General features: G+C 44.7%; 1 protein-coding gene across 4 annotated transcripts in view; it reads right to left on the bottom strand.

Moving 5' to 3' along the window:
• Positions 1-257: 257 nt before the first annotated feature.
• Ppp1r12b (protein phosphatase 1 regulatory subunit 12B) overlaps positions 258-19266 on the bottom strand; it is a 213103-nt gene continuing 194094 nt past the window's right edge. For 3 of the 4 annotated variants that reach the window (XM_055598056.1, XM_055598059.1, XM_055598058.1), the window contains 2 exons: positions 17855-17905; positions 258-6814 (listed from right to left, as the gene is read on the bottom strand). In XM_055598056.1, coding sequence (XP_055454031.1) covers positions 6728-6814; positions 17855-17905 — 138 coding nt within the window. In that variant the 3' untranslated portion in view covers positions 258-6727. Of the gene's footprint in view, positions 6815-11873; positions 12138-17854; positions 17906-19266 lie in introns of those variants that run through there. The other variant, XM_055598055.1, reaches the window with a different exon arrangement.

The following is a 19266-nucleotide window of genomic DNA, read 5'->3' on the forward strand; positions in this document are numbered from 1 at the left end:
CTTTTTACCTTCAAAGAAACAGCCACCTTCTTAGGCACCGGGAACCCTTATTTCTTCTCAGGGTTGTTCCAAACCTTCATTCTAGGCTTTTTGTTGGCCAATCAACCTAGGAAATCTATTGGTGCTCCATGAGACCTTCCCTGGGGTGGGGCAGGTGGTGACTGAGGTCTTATGGTACTTATGGCAAATAGACTTCTAAGTCAGTGGGAACTGTTGGGGGCTACCTGGTGAGTGGGAGGTTCTATCAATCCATGGCACAAAGTTAAAACACAATTTTATTTCCTCGTTTATAAATACTGTTGTGTTTACAGGCATCATATAGATGTGAATATTATTCCCAAACTTTCAAAACACAGAATACTTAATATTCTATAACAACAACCAGTAAAACAAATCCATCTCAGGGTTGAAAGGCCACTCAAAATTGCATAAAAATACATTCAGTTCACAAAGCCAGTCTGGCTTCCCCTCCATCAGGAGCCTCCTCCAGGTGTACTTACAGTTGACTGAAGTGAATCCACACAACTCAGCTGGAAAACAGTTCCATTCGGTGCATTAAGTGTGGGTGAAGGGTGGAGAGAGGAAATGTAAAATGCTAGCACTGAAGTAGTGATCAAGACTGGAGCAGAGGACACATGACTACAAGAAAGCCATAAAGCCAAAGCCAGGAGTTGGCCACATCCCCCAGCGAAGGAGGGAAGGTTCACTCCCCTCTTCAGGGAAATCATGGCTCTGCCTTAAGGTACCAGCTGGGAGGAGGCCCGAGCTGCCAAGGGCTCAAGGGATGCTGGCTAAAAAGGAGCGCACGTTGGAGGTGCATCCTCTCAGAATCCTTTTTCCTGTGCCTGCCTTCTGGTGCCTACAATCGCTTCCACCTAGTCTCCCCAGCCGAGGATAAGCTGAGATCTGCCTGAGGTTTCAGGAGAGCAGGGCCGAGAACAGCAGACACTTGCGCTCTGGAGACGATCAAGCTGCTCCTGCCTGAGTGTCCCTTGTTTAGGATCCATGCTAGGATCCCCAGTTCTGGGCTCAAGAGCACCTCAGTGGCCCTTATGATCTTCACGGTCAAGCTTTTCCTGGATCTTCTCTCCTGCTTGGCTGACCCTAGCTAAACAAACTAGTTCAGCCAGTGCTGACGAAACACTTCTGCCTTAGGCCTCAGTCACAGCCCTCAGAAAAGATGGAATGAGCCAGACAGGGCCCTGCAACAGAGGAGGCATCTAGACCTATAAGCCAGACCTGCTCTCTGAGGGCCGATAGCACAGCCAGGGAGCTTTAAAAGTGGGTAGGGACTGGCTATGGGTGGTGGGCAGGTTGGGAGGGATGAGTTGCTGTTGGGTTTGAAAATCCTACAGGACTCTTGGCTGATTAATGGAAAACCTCTTCCCTCAGGCACCTAAGGAGTATGGAGGGAGATGAGAGGGAAGGAAGGGGGAGGGTGTGCTTATTTTGGAAGGGCCCAAGCTAGCATCTTGATGACACCTTAAGGGGCCACCCAAGTAAAATTTTATTGGAAGCATTAGGGGAAAATTTAGAGGTGAAATAACAAAATGTCGTTCTGGCAGATTCCCAATCTGGAAGATAAGCAAATGAGTGGGAGTGAGAAGTCCTTTGGGAAACTGGAAGGGTGTAGGAAGAGCAAAAAAGACAGAGCTCCACTTGGATAAAACTGGTTTCTGCGTTCTCATTTCTAATCAAAATGCCAGACTCTTTTTGAAAGCTCCAGCCTGGTGTGTATGTGTGTGTTCCCAGGCTTAAAGAGACTCTCACACCGTCATGTCTGCTGAGGTAAGGTCAGAACATGCGTCAGTGCCATGGGCTCCTCTACCATCTCGCCACAGTGGCCATCCAGGCTCTGGGTTGCAAGGCATACTCCAGGGCAACTGTGACCCTTAACCACAGCTCTCAAGGAGACATGGGTACAAGTTTCAGCTACTTCTGGTTCGGGAGCCCAACTGTTTTTCCTCAGCCCTCAGAGACCACTTCATTTCTCTGTAGCTGTGACAATGACAGCTCCTGGGCTATAATGAAGTTGATCTATTTTTCCAATCTAATCAGAACACAAGCAATCAATAGTTGTCCCCGACAGAGTTGACTGCTCCGAGCAGTGTCAATACCCATTAGGGAAGCTGATTAAAATCTAGCTCAGCTGGAGCCAAGGGATGAACTTAATGAAAAAACACATTTCCAGGTGCAGAAGCCCGGCTTCCTTCCTCCCAGTGCTTGCGATCTCCATCCTGCGCCACATTCACAGAACTCCTATCTTTCACTCACTACAAAATGCAGGTACCCACTTCCAGGGTTTGGCCCTTTGCTCACATCCAAGCCCTGACTGTAGGAGTCCAGCCAGAGCACCATTCTATGCTATGTGGTCTATGTGGTCGTGGGGTCTGAAACACCTCCTGCTTTCATGGCTTCTGCTGTGAAAGAGCATATTGAACAGCAGCAGTGTCAGAGGCAGAGCTCAGCCGCAGTAACCACCGAACTATGAGCTTCACTGCAGAGCGTTCTCTTGCTGTTCAAGGCAGAGCTTAAGACTAGGAACCAGCTGGTGCCAGCAGATGCGTAGTAAGCCTGCTGCTTGGGTGCTGAGAAGCAGCACTGGCCACATGTGGGTGAGATGGCTGAGCAAACCTACATGCAGCAGTTGCTTTCCTAGTGACACACTGTGTCTAATGGCTGCCTGCAACACCCTGCTCTATCCATGCCCTACCAGCTCCAATCTCCACCTCTCCAGGTTGGTAATATTTTTACCTAGCCACCAGGAGGGAAAGCAATCACAACGCTATTCAACAGCTCTCAATGTCAAACTCACTTTCTAACATGGGGGAGAGATCAGCCTTGAGATGCTGATCTTAAACAGCTTGAATTTGGGAAGAAAGCAAGACTGATCTTGATAATTTGAAGTTAAGCAACTTTTGAAGCAGAAATCTAAGCGTCAAAAATGTCCTCATCTTTCTGAAAATAAGTAAATCACAGAATGTTAAGCCAAGGGGATTTTAAAGATCATCTTGCCCAAGGTTAAGTAATTTGGCCCTGACTCCCTGTGGCTTAACTGTGTGCACCCTCATAGCTGCCTCACTTCCTGGGTCAAGGGAACCTGTGTTGTTTGAGAGTTTGAACCTACCTTCAGAAGAGAATGGAGATTGAGATGTAGCTATAACTGGACATGGATCTGGACAGGGCCGGCCTCGGAAAAGGCTTGTAAGCAATGGACTAGAGCCTAGTGGTACTGAGGGAGGACAGCTGGGCTCCTGCAGCACAGTGTCAGTGTGAGGCTGCAATGGAAGCTGTGGCTCACCTGCTGGGTGAAGGCAGTCACTAAATGCCCTGCTGGCCTATATGCCCAATGCTCTTTCAACGTGCACAACAGTCTGAAAACTCTCCCCAAGACCCACCCCCTAACAGGTGGTGGCATGTTGGCCCACCTCCTAACACTGTCAGTATGTTGACACTGGGAGGAGACAGCTGTCTCTGCTAGGAAAGGCTGCAAGGGGGTCAGAAACCAGAGTCCCAGATGAAGGCATGGCTTGGAGAGTTCCTTCATCTCTGGTTCATATACTCGTGTATATGAACCTGTATACAGACTCTGTTCCTGTACTGCCTGAGTGGAAGCCACCAGCAATCCCATAGAACTTGCATGTAGGGGTCTGAGGCCTGGGGCAGAAGTGAGGGGTTGGGGGAGTGAGGGTGAGAACATGTCCCAGTGTTGGGTAGACACAAGGAGGTTCTAGGAAATGAGAACAGGCTAGTTAAGAATTCAGTGTACTGAGTGGACCCAAGACAGATCTGTTTTTCAGCCTCTTTTGAGGTAACACCCTTAAGTGTACACAACCTTTCCCTTAGAGACTGGGATAGAGCTAGAAGTCAGCACCTCCAGGAACTGTCTGGAAAGGCTCAGAAGACCCTGAGAAGCAAACAGGCAAACTCCAGCCAGAGACGCTCTGGAATGGCCAGTCATTACTCCCAAAGGTAGCTTGCCTATTGAAAGCTGTCAATTGAATGAGAACACTCTCATTCCCATCTTAGTTTCCCATGAAGACTGGTGTGTCAGGGCTGGGTCCTGCATGGCTATCTGCCTGCAGTGGGGCTGCAAGATCACTCACAAGGAAGCCAGCAGGTGAGGCTGGTGGCCACTGGAGAGACCCACGGTATATAACTAGCCAGGCAATGCAGGAAAAGGAGACAGCACCCAGACAGCTGGCTATCGAAAGGCTTATGTCTTTCATGGGGGCTTTCAGTAGATGTGATTTTGAAGAATTCTGGAAGAGACCAAATTCAGTGTTTCTGTCTAATAAAATTAGTGGCCCACAAGGAAGTGCTTGGAATGACCTGAGGTCCTTTGTATTCTGATGGGTTCTCAGCCACAAGTTCCAGTACTACAGAGACTGAGAAGCTTGTAAATAACTTGTCACAAGGTAACCTTCCCAACAAGAGATGGCATTTTAACATGGAAGGCCACATACAGCAGCTGGTGTAATGCCAGTTTGTGAGTTTTGAGAACTTGCCCCAAAGGCATAGCATTCTGCAACACCTTTACCTAGACTATGAATGGAGGAGCCTCAAACTGTCTTCCTAAAATCCCATTTTCTTTTTCTAAGAATGAGGCAGTAATCTCCTCTTTCCCAATATCCAAGCCAAGCTAGAAGAATCAGTTGGCTGACACCCTATTGATGTCTCCCAGCAAGAAGGGAACACTTCCTATAGCAGAAAACAGGCCCTTCTTACTGTGGTTCAGTACTTCCTAAGACCCGGGCTCAGTGCTTCACGATAATAGAGCAGCCCAACCCAGACTCCTTGGAAGAGTGGGTTGAAATGGAAAAGAGAATATTGTATGTGCTGAAAGCGTGTCAGAATGGACATGGTTTCCATTTCTGTTCCATTTCTGTAACTGGGACCCTGAATTACAACTTCTGTTTAAGAGCACACAAAGTCTGCAAGGGCCACCAAAAAGGACAGTGGTGTCCTTATGAAAGAAACTAACAGAGGTAGTGTTAGAATGGTCCACATCAATGGCAATCCCCAAATAATGAGGCATTAAAGGACCTGTCCTTTAATGTGAACCAAAGGACAAAATGCCCCCAAACCGCATTATACCCAGCAGCACTGGATCAGATAGGAACTAAAGAGCTGGAATTAATGAGTACTCTGTATAGGCCAAGGCATGATAATCTAAAGGGATGTTTCGTCTAGACTCTAGAGGATGGTAGTCAAGGTGTGAGAGGCATCAAAATCATGACATCTGAGGAGGGATGAAAGGATGAGGGAATTAGAGACCACCATCCACCTGTATCTAACATGCTGTCTTGGCAGGAAGCAGCAGATCCCAGCTTCTCTTAATAAAAACTGCTTATCAGAGGGGCCCAAGCCTCAAGTAATAATGCATAGCTATCAGAAGCTGACCATAGGTCAGAGCTGTGGCAACAGGGAAGGGCCCCTGTAACACAAGGGGGCTGGGTCACATGATCTGTGGGCCTTCCCACTCTTAAAGAGTCACCTTTCTCAATCTCTACCTAGCAGTCATTTCTCTTGTTGGCTTCCAAAAAGGGGAATGTCTCTCAGACCCTGAAGGTGACTACCAGGAAGCAAGTTTCTACCATCCTCACAGTATAAACGCAGTGTTCCAATTGCCCTCAGTTGTTCTCCTCATGTCTCTCTAGCCTGCTTCCATTCTCTAGTCTAGCTTCCACCCACTCTCCCTCAGGCCTTCTTGCTCATTAGGAGCAGGTGCCTGTGTGGAAAAGAAAATAAAGCAAGGACAACTGGAATATTCAATACCCAGACTTCCCTTTTCTTGCTATGTAGCTGGCCTCAAACTCCTGATCCTCCTGCCTCAGCTTAAGTGCTGGGATTATAGGTGTGTACTACTATATACTACTGGAGGAATCCAGAAAAACCACTTTGTAAGCAGACAAGTTTCAGATGTGAACAATAGGCTGACCCTTAGCCATCGTCTAGCTTTGCAGGGAGAGAAGTCATGGCACCAAGGCAACAGAGTGATGATTTTACAAAACACCCCAACTGAGGTCAGGAGCTCTGTTTCAGTTTTTATGCCATCAGGCCTGGAGGAGAAATCATAAAAGGACAGAAAGAAAAGGAGCAAGAGAGTCCAGGGCAATCTAAATCTTATAGAAAGGGAGAAATAAGGTTAAGACTAGTCAGGGATGTTCCTAGGTTATTGATAGAAAAGTAAAAACAAGTCAGTTCCTGAGAGGTGCATAACACGAACCCAGTCACCTTGGACTCTAAATAAACTGCTCCAGAGGCAGGTCCAAAGAGCAACTCTACATTCTGCCCTTTCTCTTGGCACCCCAGATGGGATCCTGGAGTGGCCACCACAAGACTCTCCTATATTAAAGGACAGTGGGTCAGTGTAAAGGCTATGAATCAAAGCCTTACATATCTGGACCGAAACCAATGTGGACAAAGCGGCAAAAGTTGGGGGTCCACAGCTGAGCTTGGTGTACCCCACAAGGCTTTCTCCAGATTGCTTGAAATGGTCACAATCATGCTTCAGGAAAAACTGTTGTGAAACTTGGGATAGAGATGCAGGGGTAACTGGGCATTGAGAGTGCAGAGAAAATGTACAGTGCAGAGGAGGTGACTGACGAGGTTCAGGGGGAGATGCCCTTCTTCCAAGACACTCGCTTCTTTTGGCCGGAAGACCATAGCTGGAAACGAAGGGTGGGCAGCAAATGCTCGCCCCTCCTCCCACATCTGACCTCATCTATTTGGACAGTTTGCTGATGACTCTGATGAGGGCACCATTTTCATCTTTCAGCCTCTGATTGTCAGATTTCAGTTCTGTTAACACCTGCAGTGACAGAGGGAAAGGTGTGTTAGAGCCTGGCACAGTGGCCGCCTCTACCCTCCCAAGCTGAGCCAGCAGGTGAGCAGGGCCTCCTGCTCACAGCTGTGTGTTCTCACTACCCTTTTGCTCAGGGATAAAAACCCCTCCAATCTTCCTATTTACTGGGTCGGAAATGGAAATATTTAGGGAAAACACCTCCTCATCATTTGAGCCTGCTTTGAATTCCACATAGCTTTTAGTCCTGTTCTCTTGAGCCAGTAGATATTTGCAGTTGTTCCTGCCCTTGAACTCACCTGAAGCCTAGGGAAACTGGGGAGACTGCCAAAGGACATAGGGAAGAAGTTCAGCAAAGAGTCAGAGACCTTTAGGAGTTAAATGACACTCTTCATACCCCATAGAGAACAAAATGCGAGCTGAGGAATAGAACTTGGCCTTTCTGCCACATGCCGAGATGACCAAGGTCATCCTGATGCCATGCAAATTCTCACTGGTCATACTACACACATCTATTCTAAACATTAACACCCAGAGAATTTACAGATAGGGTCAAGATCCAGAGCCTTTAACCACCACTTCAGTGGATGGTGTTATAATTCTGGCAAGCCAAGGTTTATGGAAGAAGGGATGGATTGGAGACTCCATTGTCAGCTCTTCCATCTTGGAACACGACACACATTGTTGCTCAACTTAAGGAACACAGGAAAAGCAAGTTCCAGCTTGGACACCCAAGTCTTTATTATATGATCAGGCACTTTGACAGATATTTTGTATATCTGAAAAATCTTAATGAGCTACAGTTCATGTGTAGGTCTTCCTGGCAGCAGATTGGGGTTAGAAGGTAAGTTCATTTTCATAACAAAGGCTCCAGAAATCTGTATCCTCATTGTCATTCAGACATGCTTTCTTTGACTGATCAGTCATTTCAACCTTCAGGACCCATACAGGTAACAAGGCCTCCAGGAAATGCTGGCCTGTGCTCAGGAATCACAAGACCCATGTAGCTCTTGGCACTGCTATTAAACTAGGGAATCTATAATATACCTGAAGGAATATAATCTTTGTCTCCCCAACCTTGTATGGAAGATGCAGGTTACATTAATCATGTGTGTATGTGTGTACATATCCCCACACCCCACATCAGGGAACAAATAGAAAACATCTATGATGTGGGGAGGTTGAAAAGTCTCACTGTCACCTCAGGAACATGTGCTGCAGATGCTCTTATCTCTACAAATGAGGGACCAGAGCCCATCACTAGTCTATGGATGCTAGCTAGTTAAGAACCAGTGATGAACTTATTCCCATATATGCTCAAGGCAAAAGACCATCTCTTCATTATAGGGGGGAACAGAAAACAAACACCAAAGTAGTTGTATTCCAGAAACAAATTCAGGAGTGGTCACTACGAGTGATCCACAGTGGTTTAGACTAGCAGCTATCAATGTGTGGGTTGAGACCCATTTGGGGGTCAAAGAACCATTTTACAGGGGTTGTCTAAGACCATTGGAAAACACAGATATTTACACTATGATTAATAATAGTAGCAAAATTACAATTACAAAATAGCAAGGAAAATAATTTTACGGGTTGGGGTCACTACGACATGAGGAACTGAATTAAAGGGTCACAACATTAGGAAGGGTGAGAACCACTGCTTTAGACAAACCTGTATTTTTCTCTGTATTTTTGTTTGTAGCTATAAAAGAATAGTAACTGCCCCGCTCCCTCAGATGGGCTCAGAGGCTGATAGGAATAATAGAAATAGAAATGCTAGTGTCTGTGTCGGGGTTTGCAATACTGGGAACTCCTGCCACCACTCAGTTTCACCATGAATCTGGGTGAGCAAGCAAATACACTTTACCAATAAGACTGCAATCTAGAGCAAAGTTTGTCTTTGACCTTGTCCTTCCTCCAATAGCTCTGGCCAGCTTCTTTCATGCTATCCGAATGGAGTGCTCAGAAACTCAGTAAGTTCTGCCTAGGCTAGGCATCTTCCATCTCTTCTAAAATGTTCTATCTGGGGGCTTGCTTCCCTAGCTGGGACTTTTTAACTAAAAAAAAAAAAAAAAAAAAAAAAAAAAGTTTCTTTTCTATGTACGGGTGTTTTGCCTGCTTGTGTGTTTGTGCCTGGTATCTGTGGAGGCCAGAAGAGGGCATTAGATCCTCTTTCATAGGAGTTACATGTGGTTGGTTTTAAGACTGTGTGGGTGCCGAGAATCGAACCTGGATCCTCTGGAAGAAAAGCCAGTGCTTTTAACCGTGAAGGCACCTCTCTAGCCCTTGAAAACCCTATTTCTTAGCAGGATTCCAGGGACATGAAGAAACCGTATCTATGTGCTCCCTGCTCATCACGTTAGAAATGAGCTGCTTTTAAAATAGATGTACAATTTGTTGAGTGTTGGTGATTTTCTTTTCCACATTAAGAATTCAACTTTTTGGGGGTGGGACAGGGGAAGAGAAACAAGACAATTTCACAGCTGCAACATCTAACACCTTAACAGAATGTAAAAAGGTACCAGTGTCGTGTAGAGACCAAGAAAGGGGCACATAGACTCCATGCTCAAAGAGAGGGAAGTGAGCAATATTATCTGATATTAGGCTGAAGTTAGGGTTAAAAGAATACGTGTAGAAGAACTAAATAAGAACGAGGTTTTATAGAGCACACCTTAACGCTAGACTTCAGTTTCTCCATTTCTAAATTTCTAGCCTACCAGTTTGATGTTCAGACGCTTCAGACAAAATCAAGTACATGTTTTCTTACATACTACTTCTTATGGCCTATGATGATACTGTGTTAAAGTAATTGACAGGGGTCCTGAAGCTTCAGGGTGTGGCAGGGCAAGGCAAGCTATGGGTGGGTGGGGGTCTCATACTAAGCCTTACCTGAACTGCCTGGAAGTCTTCCCTTTCTCCGAAGGTAGAGCTGGCTGGTGCTAAATGCTGGGATAAGGCTTGCAGGAATGATTCAAAAGGGGTGAGAGCTGGGCACAATCTTTTGATTGTGCCAGTTTGGCTTAGTTATCCATTCTTTCCTACTGTAGGAGTCAGTCAACCCACACAGTGTTTGCTGTGACTGCTTCATTCCATGAGTGTGGCCCAGCTGGTGACACATACTAATAATGCAGAACCCCAAGTTTTGATGTGCTTCAATAAATCTTAATTTCTGGACACTGAAGTCTGATTCCATAGAAATTTTATTTGTCAAATACAATTTTTTTGATTTCTTTCTTTCTTTTTTTTTTTTTTTACTATTGGCATGGCCCATGGGCCATAGTTAGTTTCCCTTATTGTAGGTCATGTGCCAGGCAATGACATTACAGTGACACAATCTTTTGGTAGGGAAATGCTTTTTGGAAACTGTTTTTTTTTTTTTTTTTTTGTAGACCATGCTGGCTTCAAACTCATAGAGATCTGCCTGCCTGCTTACCATGCACTGGAATTAAAGGCATGAGCCACCACGCCTGGCTGAAACTGGCCTTTTAAGTCAGAAGAGTGAAAGAGTGGAATTTTGTCTGTCATTCCTCTGCTGCCACGCTGTCCTGCGCTGTAGCTGCTTAACAGATTGCTCCCACATTGTTTAGACTGTATGCTTAACAATGGTTAAGACTGCACAAAATATGCAGATGGTTTATATCACAATGGTGCAGAGTGCAGATTCTGGAACACAGTGTTTGAAGTTTTGTTCAACCATTTATTCTCCAAGGGACCTTGGGCTTATTTCTTTTCTTTTCTTTCTTTTTTTTTTTTTTTAAATGAGAAAAACATAAAGCACTCAAGGATAGGCTTTAATAAATGCCAAGATCCTAAGATCTATTTTTGCCAAACATTCTACACTGTCTTTAAACAGGGAGACCAAAAATAACTGGGACATCTTTGGGGTCTCTACTTTGCCTTACATCAAAATGCTGCTCAATGTCTGGCCATGGCAGCACATCCCTTTCCATTTTCTTTTTGCCTATGATAACATCTGTAACAGGATATTAGCTCAGCCCTTATGGTAGTCTGGGTGCTTCAGTACTAGTGGGAATTAGTTACCAGCTACTGACCCTAAAAGCAAACACAAATAGGCAGAAAAAAAAGGACAAGCCCCAGTCAAGACTAATTAGATTGTTGCTGAAAATCAAAAACTCATTTAGGGCAGTGGTGACCCTGTCATACTACCTTGGGATGGGAAAACAACCTGTGTGTGAGCATGTCTTTCAGATCCACAGCTAGAGGAAGGTTCTAGTTTGCAAACACTTTTTTTACGGGGTGGTTTTCAGTTGAAAGTAAATCCTGCTCTCTGCTCCACTGCTTGCCATCTCCTTTGTAAGGCAGATCCATTAGGAAGGGCTCATTTATATTGCCTGGGTTCTGCCTCAAGGCCCCAACACTCCAGGCAGGAGACTTGTGAGAAGAATGAGACAAATGTTTCTAAAAGAGGAAGATGAAAGCAAAGACTTACAGAAGGAGGTAAAGAATGCTTATGTGAGTCTTCCCCAGTGGTGGGACTGAGGGTGTATTTGCTGGTAGCAGAAGTGGGGTCAGGGAGTCCTGGTCTGTAGGCGTAGGAATTTCCATCCAGCAGTGCTGTCACTGGGATTAAGTTCCATCTGGTATTCAAAGGACCTTGATTCTCAACCATGGCCACACACTCACCAGTAGAGAGCCTTGCCCAGGGCTCGCTCAGTCCAAAAGATATGGTATATGGTAACAGCATCCAGGTGGGTCTAACATGCAAGCACAGTTGAGAATCCTTGCCCTTGGCTACTCCAGGCCCTCACTGGTACATTTGGGTTGCTGCTGCCTGAGAAAGCTCTTTCTCAGCTTGGCAAAGACCCCCATCAATGAAATAAATATGTGTCCATGTATGCACACAGGTAAATACACGCAGCTGTGTACCTATATGCAGCTCAGTAAGCAAATCTATATTGAGTCTCCAAGGGTAGAGAAGGCAATATGGCAGCTTGAGCAGTGATACTGTGCTTGCCCAGACAAGTCCCCACTGCTGCCCTTGAACTAAGTTCTTATGCCCCATTATATGGTCTGAGTCCTGCCTCCATCTTCAGATAACCACGTTTTACAGATACCTGGACATGGACATGGAGACTCTGATGGAAGGGATGGGTACTGGGCTTCTGGGACCAACAAAGAGAGTAAACCTGCCTGGAGTAGTAGAGGAGGGAATTGAGGTGGAGAGGAAGGGCAATAGCTAGAGCTCCTGGGTGTCCGAGGACTCGATGGACTTCGAGAGTCTGGCCACCACTCGGGTCAGGGCCCTGTTCTCAGCCTGCAGTTGTTCGTTCATCTGCTTCAAGGTTTGAATCTGTTTTAGCTGGTGAAGGTTCTGCAGAGAGTGAGACATGAAGGAGACAGACAAGACAGAGACAAGAAAGAGCAGAAGAGAAGTAGGACAAAGAAACTACGTGACTCTTTGTTTTTGTTTTTAGTTTGCATGCAAGAAAAGAAACGGAAAGGCAGTAGTAAATGAGAGCAAGCTGTACAGGGAGGAGGAAGCAGAATGCACTAGAGAGGGAAGGGCTATGTCTATGGTGCCTGGATGAACCCTTAGCATGCTGCAGTTGACCATAAAAGCATCAGAAACCACATGTGGCTCACCTGAGAATGAGAGGCCAACATATGGCTTGGGGCCTTCTGACAAGCTCACATGCAGAGCCACAGCCTTGGGGCCTCTCCTTCATTGTCACTGGGGACTGGGCTGAGGATTTTGGAGGGACCAGTGTTCCTAAATCCAAACATCACTCTTCTCTTTCCCTTCATCTTATCCTCATACTTGTCGCCTTACCTCTATTTGTTTTCTTCCTGGATTTTTCTCTTAATTTATTACTTAATTTAAAAAAATATAAGAGGAGTGTTTTCTTTAAGCACTTTCTGCATATATCATGTATTATTAAGAAGGCTGATGTGACACCTACTAGCTCTTTGGGCAGACCTGTAGCCTGTTTTGCAGGAAGCTTAATTAACCTTCCCACTTCTCCTTAATAGCACACAGAGCTTGTTTGGGTCCTGCAATTGCCAAGTGGCCTCTGATCTGCTTTACATGATTATATTTATGTTCACAGCTAACTGTGTGCTCTCTGCCCTAGTTCATGTCAAGGCTGGAGCTGCTTAAATGTGTTCAAACAGACTCTGGAAATTATGAATGCACAAAGGCAGAGAAATCATAAATGCCAGGTGATGATGGAACTGGCTGGATCGCTGTGGGAATCTACCCACCTGTGCGTGAGTGTTGCAAATGAATAACCAGCACAGACAGGCTTCCCAATACCTGATCATTCACAAGTGACTTGAAGACTTCAATAAAGTGATTACAGCACAGGCCTGCTAACTCTGCTACGAGACTTCCTAAGGGATCCTCTGCACTGACCTTGAAACTGAAACTCAGCTCTTTTGGAAGAGGGAAATGATTTTGTTATGTAAATAGGGTTTGGGTTTTAGCAATGGCAAACAAAACAAAACAAAACAAAACAAAACAAAAAAATCATTCCAGGTATCAGAGAACTCTCTCATATCACATAATGGGAAAAGATAAAAATGAAAGATTAGTGGGGCAATGGTTTGGGAGTGAACCAGCAAGAAAATGAAAGTAGCATGAGAAAAAACAGTGAAAAGGAAAAACAAGCAGAGACAAACTGCTGAATAGTTCTTTGCCCGAAGAGGAAGAATGCCTACCCTGGAAAAGGCAGGGCTGCCAAGGAGTTCCATGCAGCTACAGGAGAGTAGGCCGGGCCACCCTCTGCTGACCATTAGCATCCTGACCATAAAGGGGACAGGTGAGGGAGATCATGACAGCACATGGAGGAGCTTAAAAACATGACCAAATTTGAGAAACATACAAGACCTCTGGCTTATGCCATACTTTGGTGTTGGCATCTGACCACAGATTTCAGTACACTCACTGTCATTATATGAAGTGGTCTTTGCCTCCCAGGGATATTACAGCAAAGAGCTATGAAATGTGTGGACACAGGCTGCTCTAGGTGGGAGAATCTGGATGCTCAGTATGATGGTAAAAGGCAGGAAACAATCTGGTGGAATGTTGGAATGTTCTGTAGGAAACAGTCATGAGAACAAGCATGGCAAAGAGATGACAAGGAGGAGAGCGGAGCACAGGAGGCAAAAGTTGGCTAGTGGTACTTCCAGAGTTAGCAAAATAGAATCCCAGAAGCAACTTACAGGGGAATGGCTGCTGGGCCCTTTTCATGCAAGGACTTGGGAAAGGGAGGGAAGGAAGGGTCTAGCAAGGAAGCTAAAGCTTCATGGAGGATGCGGCAGAAAAAGTGTCAGATTGGATTTGGACATCCGAAGACAAATGCACAGCCAGCTCAGCTCACACTGACATGCACACCTGTCAGATCTGCCATATAATTCTATTCCAATATGGTAGAGTGGAGTTTCTCCTGGGGAGAATTCATACTTACCTTTTCAGGTTGAGACTACAACCATCTCCCAACCAAAGAGCCCTACATACACCTAGGAGAGCCCATCTTTGTATTTGGCTGGTGTCAGGAAAATAGGCAGTGATGTTACTTTTAGATTTGAGTGCTTACTGAGGTTTCAAGCATTCACAGGAAGTCATCCCTACAATTAGCGGCTTGTTGATGGTTCCAAGAAACTGAACTCCTGCATAACTTGACTATGCACAAATACAGAGCAACTGGTCCCAAAGCCTAACAGATCCCACATCTGGTAAGATTTCCCAGATTTGACCAATGTATTATTCATTGACAATTTCATAAAAATATTTTAGTCACTAATCCTTAGAAAAGTTCATCAGTATAAATGAAGTCAAATGAAGACCTTGAGAACTAAATAATAATTTTCTTTAACTCCTTTAGAGCCATCACAACAATTTCATAATATATTCATGAATTTGAAGAAGGTACAGACAAAAATCTAACACTGGTGCTAAGGTCTGACACTCCTCTCCCTTAGTCCTGTAGAGGGAGCTAGACAAGTTGCAAACTGGAATATTATGCTAGGACTGAGCAAATTATGTTTACTGTTACTCAGGCAGTACAGTCTGCTTTGTTTCTTCTCCACTTGGTTTTGTAAGTGTCAGTAGAAAATAATGGGGACTGAGTGATAAGATATATTTTTAACAAAGTCTCAAAACAGTTCACTGACTGGTTTGGGCGCCAGTTATGATCTGGCTCTATTTGATAATTTATATTTTTTTCTTTCTATGTGTATGGGTGTTTTGTCTGCAAGTATGTCTGTGCACTGCATGTGTGCAGTACCAGAGGTGCCAAAAGAGGGCATTGGAAGCTCTAGGATTGGAGTTACAGATAGTTCTAAGTCACCAGGTGGGTGTTGGGAATTGAACCCAGGTCCTCTAGAAGAGCAGCTGGTGCTCTTAACCTCTGAGCCACCTCTCCAGCCTCTTAAATTTATTTTTAAAGTTGTTGGCAAATGACTTTTGATTGGAAAGAATAAACACTTTCATGTGCTGTAATCTCTTGAAATACTGAAGAAATGAACTCATGGCCTAGCTTAAGAAACCACAGCTAAACAGGATAAGAACACAGAAAGAAACATGCAAACCTGTGTCAACCCAATGGTTTGAGAACAACTTAGAATATGGAAGAGCTTCTGTACTTGCCAGTTTAGAATGGGAATAGAAGTAAGAAAGAGCTCCAAGTACCCGCCCTGCCCCTTGGCCACTTCTGAGTCTTTGTATGGGGCCTATGTGAACGGCATAAAGAGTACATAGCTTGGCTATGGGCTTCAGGGCACTCATGGTGTGTGTGTGTGTGAGCTTTGGCCTGATTTACATGCTCCAGATTAACACTTAGGTCCTTTCTGTCCATTCCCTGCATCCTTCCTCTCCGTTTTTTTTCATGTATCCTGTGCTAACCTAGAACTTGCTATGTATGTAGTAAGTTCAGGGTGAAGATGACTCTGAACTGAATACTGGGGTTACAGGTATACACCACCATGCCTGGTTTATGGAGTCCTGAAGATCAAACCCAGGGCCAATGGCATGCTAAGTAAGCACTCTATCTACTAAGCTACATTCTTAGCCCTTTTCTTTATTATTATTTTTTTGTGACTGCTTATTTATTAGTTTTTCTGAACCAGGGTCTTTATATAGACCAGGCTGGCCTTGAATGTAGAGACTGCCTCTGCTTTCCAAGTGCTGGATTACATATATACGCCACCATGCCCAGACATAGGCCTTTAGTTGTTGGTGTTTTTTTTGTTTTGTTTTGTTTGTTTGTTTTTTTGAGACAGGGTTTTTCTGTGTAGCCTTGGCTGTCCTGGACTTGCTTTGTAGACTAGGCTGGCTTCAAACTCACAGTGATCTGCCTACCTCTTCCTCTCTGAGTGCTGGGGTTACAGGTGTGCATCAGATTTTAAATATTTTTAATATATATTTTTAAAAATTTAGTTAAGCATTAACTTAATTTATGTGTATGAGTATTCTGCCTGCATATGTGTGTGTGCACACAACACATGTGCCTGGTCCCACAGAATTCATCAGATCCCCAGGAACTGGAGCTGCAGATGGTTATAAAAAGGCGCTGGAAAATGAACCCAGGTCTTAAGCAAGAGCAACACGTGCTCTTAACCATGGAGTCATCTCTTTAGCCACCTTGCCCAGGCCATTTCTTACCAAGCATTATGGACAGCAGCCTAACAGCAGAGTGCAGATGGTATAGGTAAGGGTTTAAGATGCAAAGCCCTCACGCATATAGAACTGTATGTATTCATTCGTGAAGACCTGTTTGGCAATAATAGCATACTATGCTAAGAGGAAGAAAAATACTTCTGTAAGTGAGGTGGGTTTGGAAAATCCAGAAGATGGAAAAATTAATTCAAAGGTGTTTGTTAAGGTAGTGTGCTCTCTTCTCAGGACAATCAAATATTATTTCTACTTCTTGCTACTTTTAAGTCAACTGGGGAAATTTAAAGTGTTTAAAGGATAAGTGGTTATTGCTTCAAATTCCATAAGACAATTACTAGCCACAGCAGTGGGTTGGTGACTAGGAAATGAGGGGCAGGACTTGGCATTTCCCTTCTACTTTACAACTATAAGGGGTAACTGGATTGTGAGTACAGGGTCTACTAAAACCATGACCTTTGACCTGATCATACCCTGAAAACTTATTTTGTGTGTGTGGTGGGTATACATAAATGACATCTTTTTAGGCCATTAAAACAACAACTATCTCTTAGGAAGCAATCCACTTGCACACCAGAGATGCTTACTCACAGCAGGACATTTGTCTGACATTGTCCCGGGGTTTCTGCCTCCTGGCTATAGAAAGCTACATCTGACTTGGCATTACATATCCACTAAAATATGATTCTTTCAGAAAGGAGAAAGCTGAGCACGCAGTAAGTGACCCTGGCTATTAGCACAATGCGCCACAGGTACGAGCTGCTTCAGTGTCTTAGGTGGGTAGCTACCCTAAGCCTCCCCTTGTATAGCAAAGGACTGGCACTCAAAACTGGCAGCAGTCCATGAAGTAGCTATGAGAGGTAATGGTCACTGTAGGTCATCCTTGAGAAGAGGAAGACAGTAAGCCCTCAAGTGGGTCATGTGGAGGCCAAGGACTGAGATGGCCTCAGACAGGAAACCAATATGCAAATAAAATTTCATACTGCTGTAGAATGACTCAGCTTGTGGTCCTTCTGCAAGAGCTGCATGTAGGGAGAAAGGTCTGTGGCCATGCCCAGGCTTCATGGAGCTCGCCTACTGGGGACTCTGCAGAGCAGGGGGAATTTGTCCTAGCCCTTTCATCCAGCCTTCCAGGGAAAAGCCACTGCTTTGAAGTTCAACTTGGGATATTGCCTCCAGTCTGCCTACAAGTCTCCCTATAAACTAATCAGTTGTTCCTAGAAGGCCATAGCAGATGCAACATGAACTGAGAGAGCCTAAAAGATGGCTGAGGAGAGGTGCTCACTTCCTCTAACCCAGCATCTCTTCTTGAGGGTGCTCAGCTAGCAGTGATGAGTAGGCAAGCCTGGGCTCAAGTATCTAGTTTAGACAGGCATTCAGAGAACAGACATACACCGAGACAAAGAATCCCTTCATACCTTCATCTCTTCTTCCATTTCTGACATTTTCCGCTCCAAGGCTCGTCTCTCCTGTTTAGAAACAATGAGCTCATTGAAGAGATAATGGGCTAGGGAGCAATCACAAAGGTGCCTCCCACCATGCCATACCATCAGCAGCTCTATGGTCTAAGAGTCTGTCTAGGCCAAGGCAAACCTTTCTCCATATGTGCACTCTCTGCCCTACCACCATGGGATGGAATGACTTCACTGCTAAGAAGCCTATTACCTAAGTCTTCTATAAGAAAATTAGAAGACAGAGGGGCGGTGACCTGCTAACATTCTTTACAAGCTATATTTTTCAAATGACTGCAAGTAACTAGAACCCTTGCTGTCTAGACACAAAAGTCCATCATCTTCAGTAATGCTCCACCTCAGTTCCCAGGGAATGCTGCTTTTCTGTCAGGGAGAAGATGGCCAGCTTCCCCCTTCCCTGCATTTTGATCCCAGCTAGTAACTCTTAATTTAGCCTGAACTCAATGAGGAGCCTTTAATTAAATGAGATACCAAGAAGGATTGCTTACAGGCCACGGGAATGAAATAGAAATTTTAGCTTTTCCACAGACAATGAGTCAAATCAGGGTGAGGGTTCATCACTATATCTAAGTGAGTTTCCCCAATTTAAGAGTATCAAATCCCAGATAAATACCTGAGACTGGGTCAGGAATCTGACCAGAATGCTCTCTGCCAGAGGGCTGATGAAAAGCTGAGACTGCTCAGCCTTAAATTATAAGACCTAAATCAACAGCAAAGGGTCTTGATGAAAAACTTCCTTTTAAAAATATTTGTAGGAGTGTGTATGTTCCCATGTGTGCATTCGTGTATGCATGCATGTATACCATGGTATGTATATGGAGATCAGAGTTCTCTCCTTCCACCCTTGGTTTGATTGAAACCAAGCTGTCAAGCTTGTATATAGCAAGCACCTTTACTGTTGAGGCACCTCACTGGCTGTCTTTCTTCTTTTAAGACTAGGTTTTGCTATGTAGTTGTGGATGGCCCAGAACTCACTATATAGTGCAGGCTGGCTTTGAAATTTGTGATAATCCTCCTGCCTCTTCCTCTCAATGTGGGGATTACAGGTGTGTGTCAACATGACCAGCTGTAAGCTTCCTTGCTGTCTAAGGTCATACAAAAGGCAGAAAGCTCTTAGACTTGCACATGTAAATAACCAAGTATCTTACAGCTCTGTGTGTGTGTGCAGTTCTGAAGGCAGAAGAATGCATGAGACAATATCCCAAGACTCCTTCTCACCCTAAAACTGGCATGTTCAAAGTAACCAACTTTATGAGGAAGCCAAAAGGACTGGCCACCAAATTACTGTCCAGAGTCAGACAATATATACATACACACACACACACACACACACACACACACACACACACACACACACA

This window comes from Psammomys obesus, unplaced genomic scaffold (assembly GCF_907164565.1).
Source record: "Psammomys obesus unplaced genomic scaffold, mPsaObe1.curated_primary_1811, whole genome shotgun sequence".
Classification (NCBI taxonomy): Eukaryota; Metazoa; Chordata; class Mammalia; order Rodentia; family Muridae; genus Psammomys; species Psammomys obesus.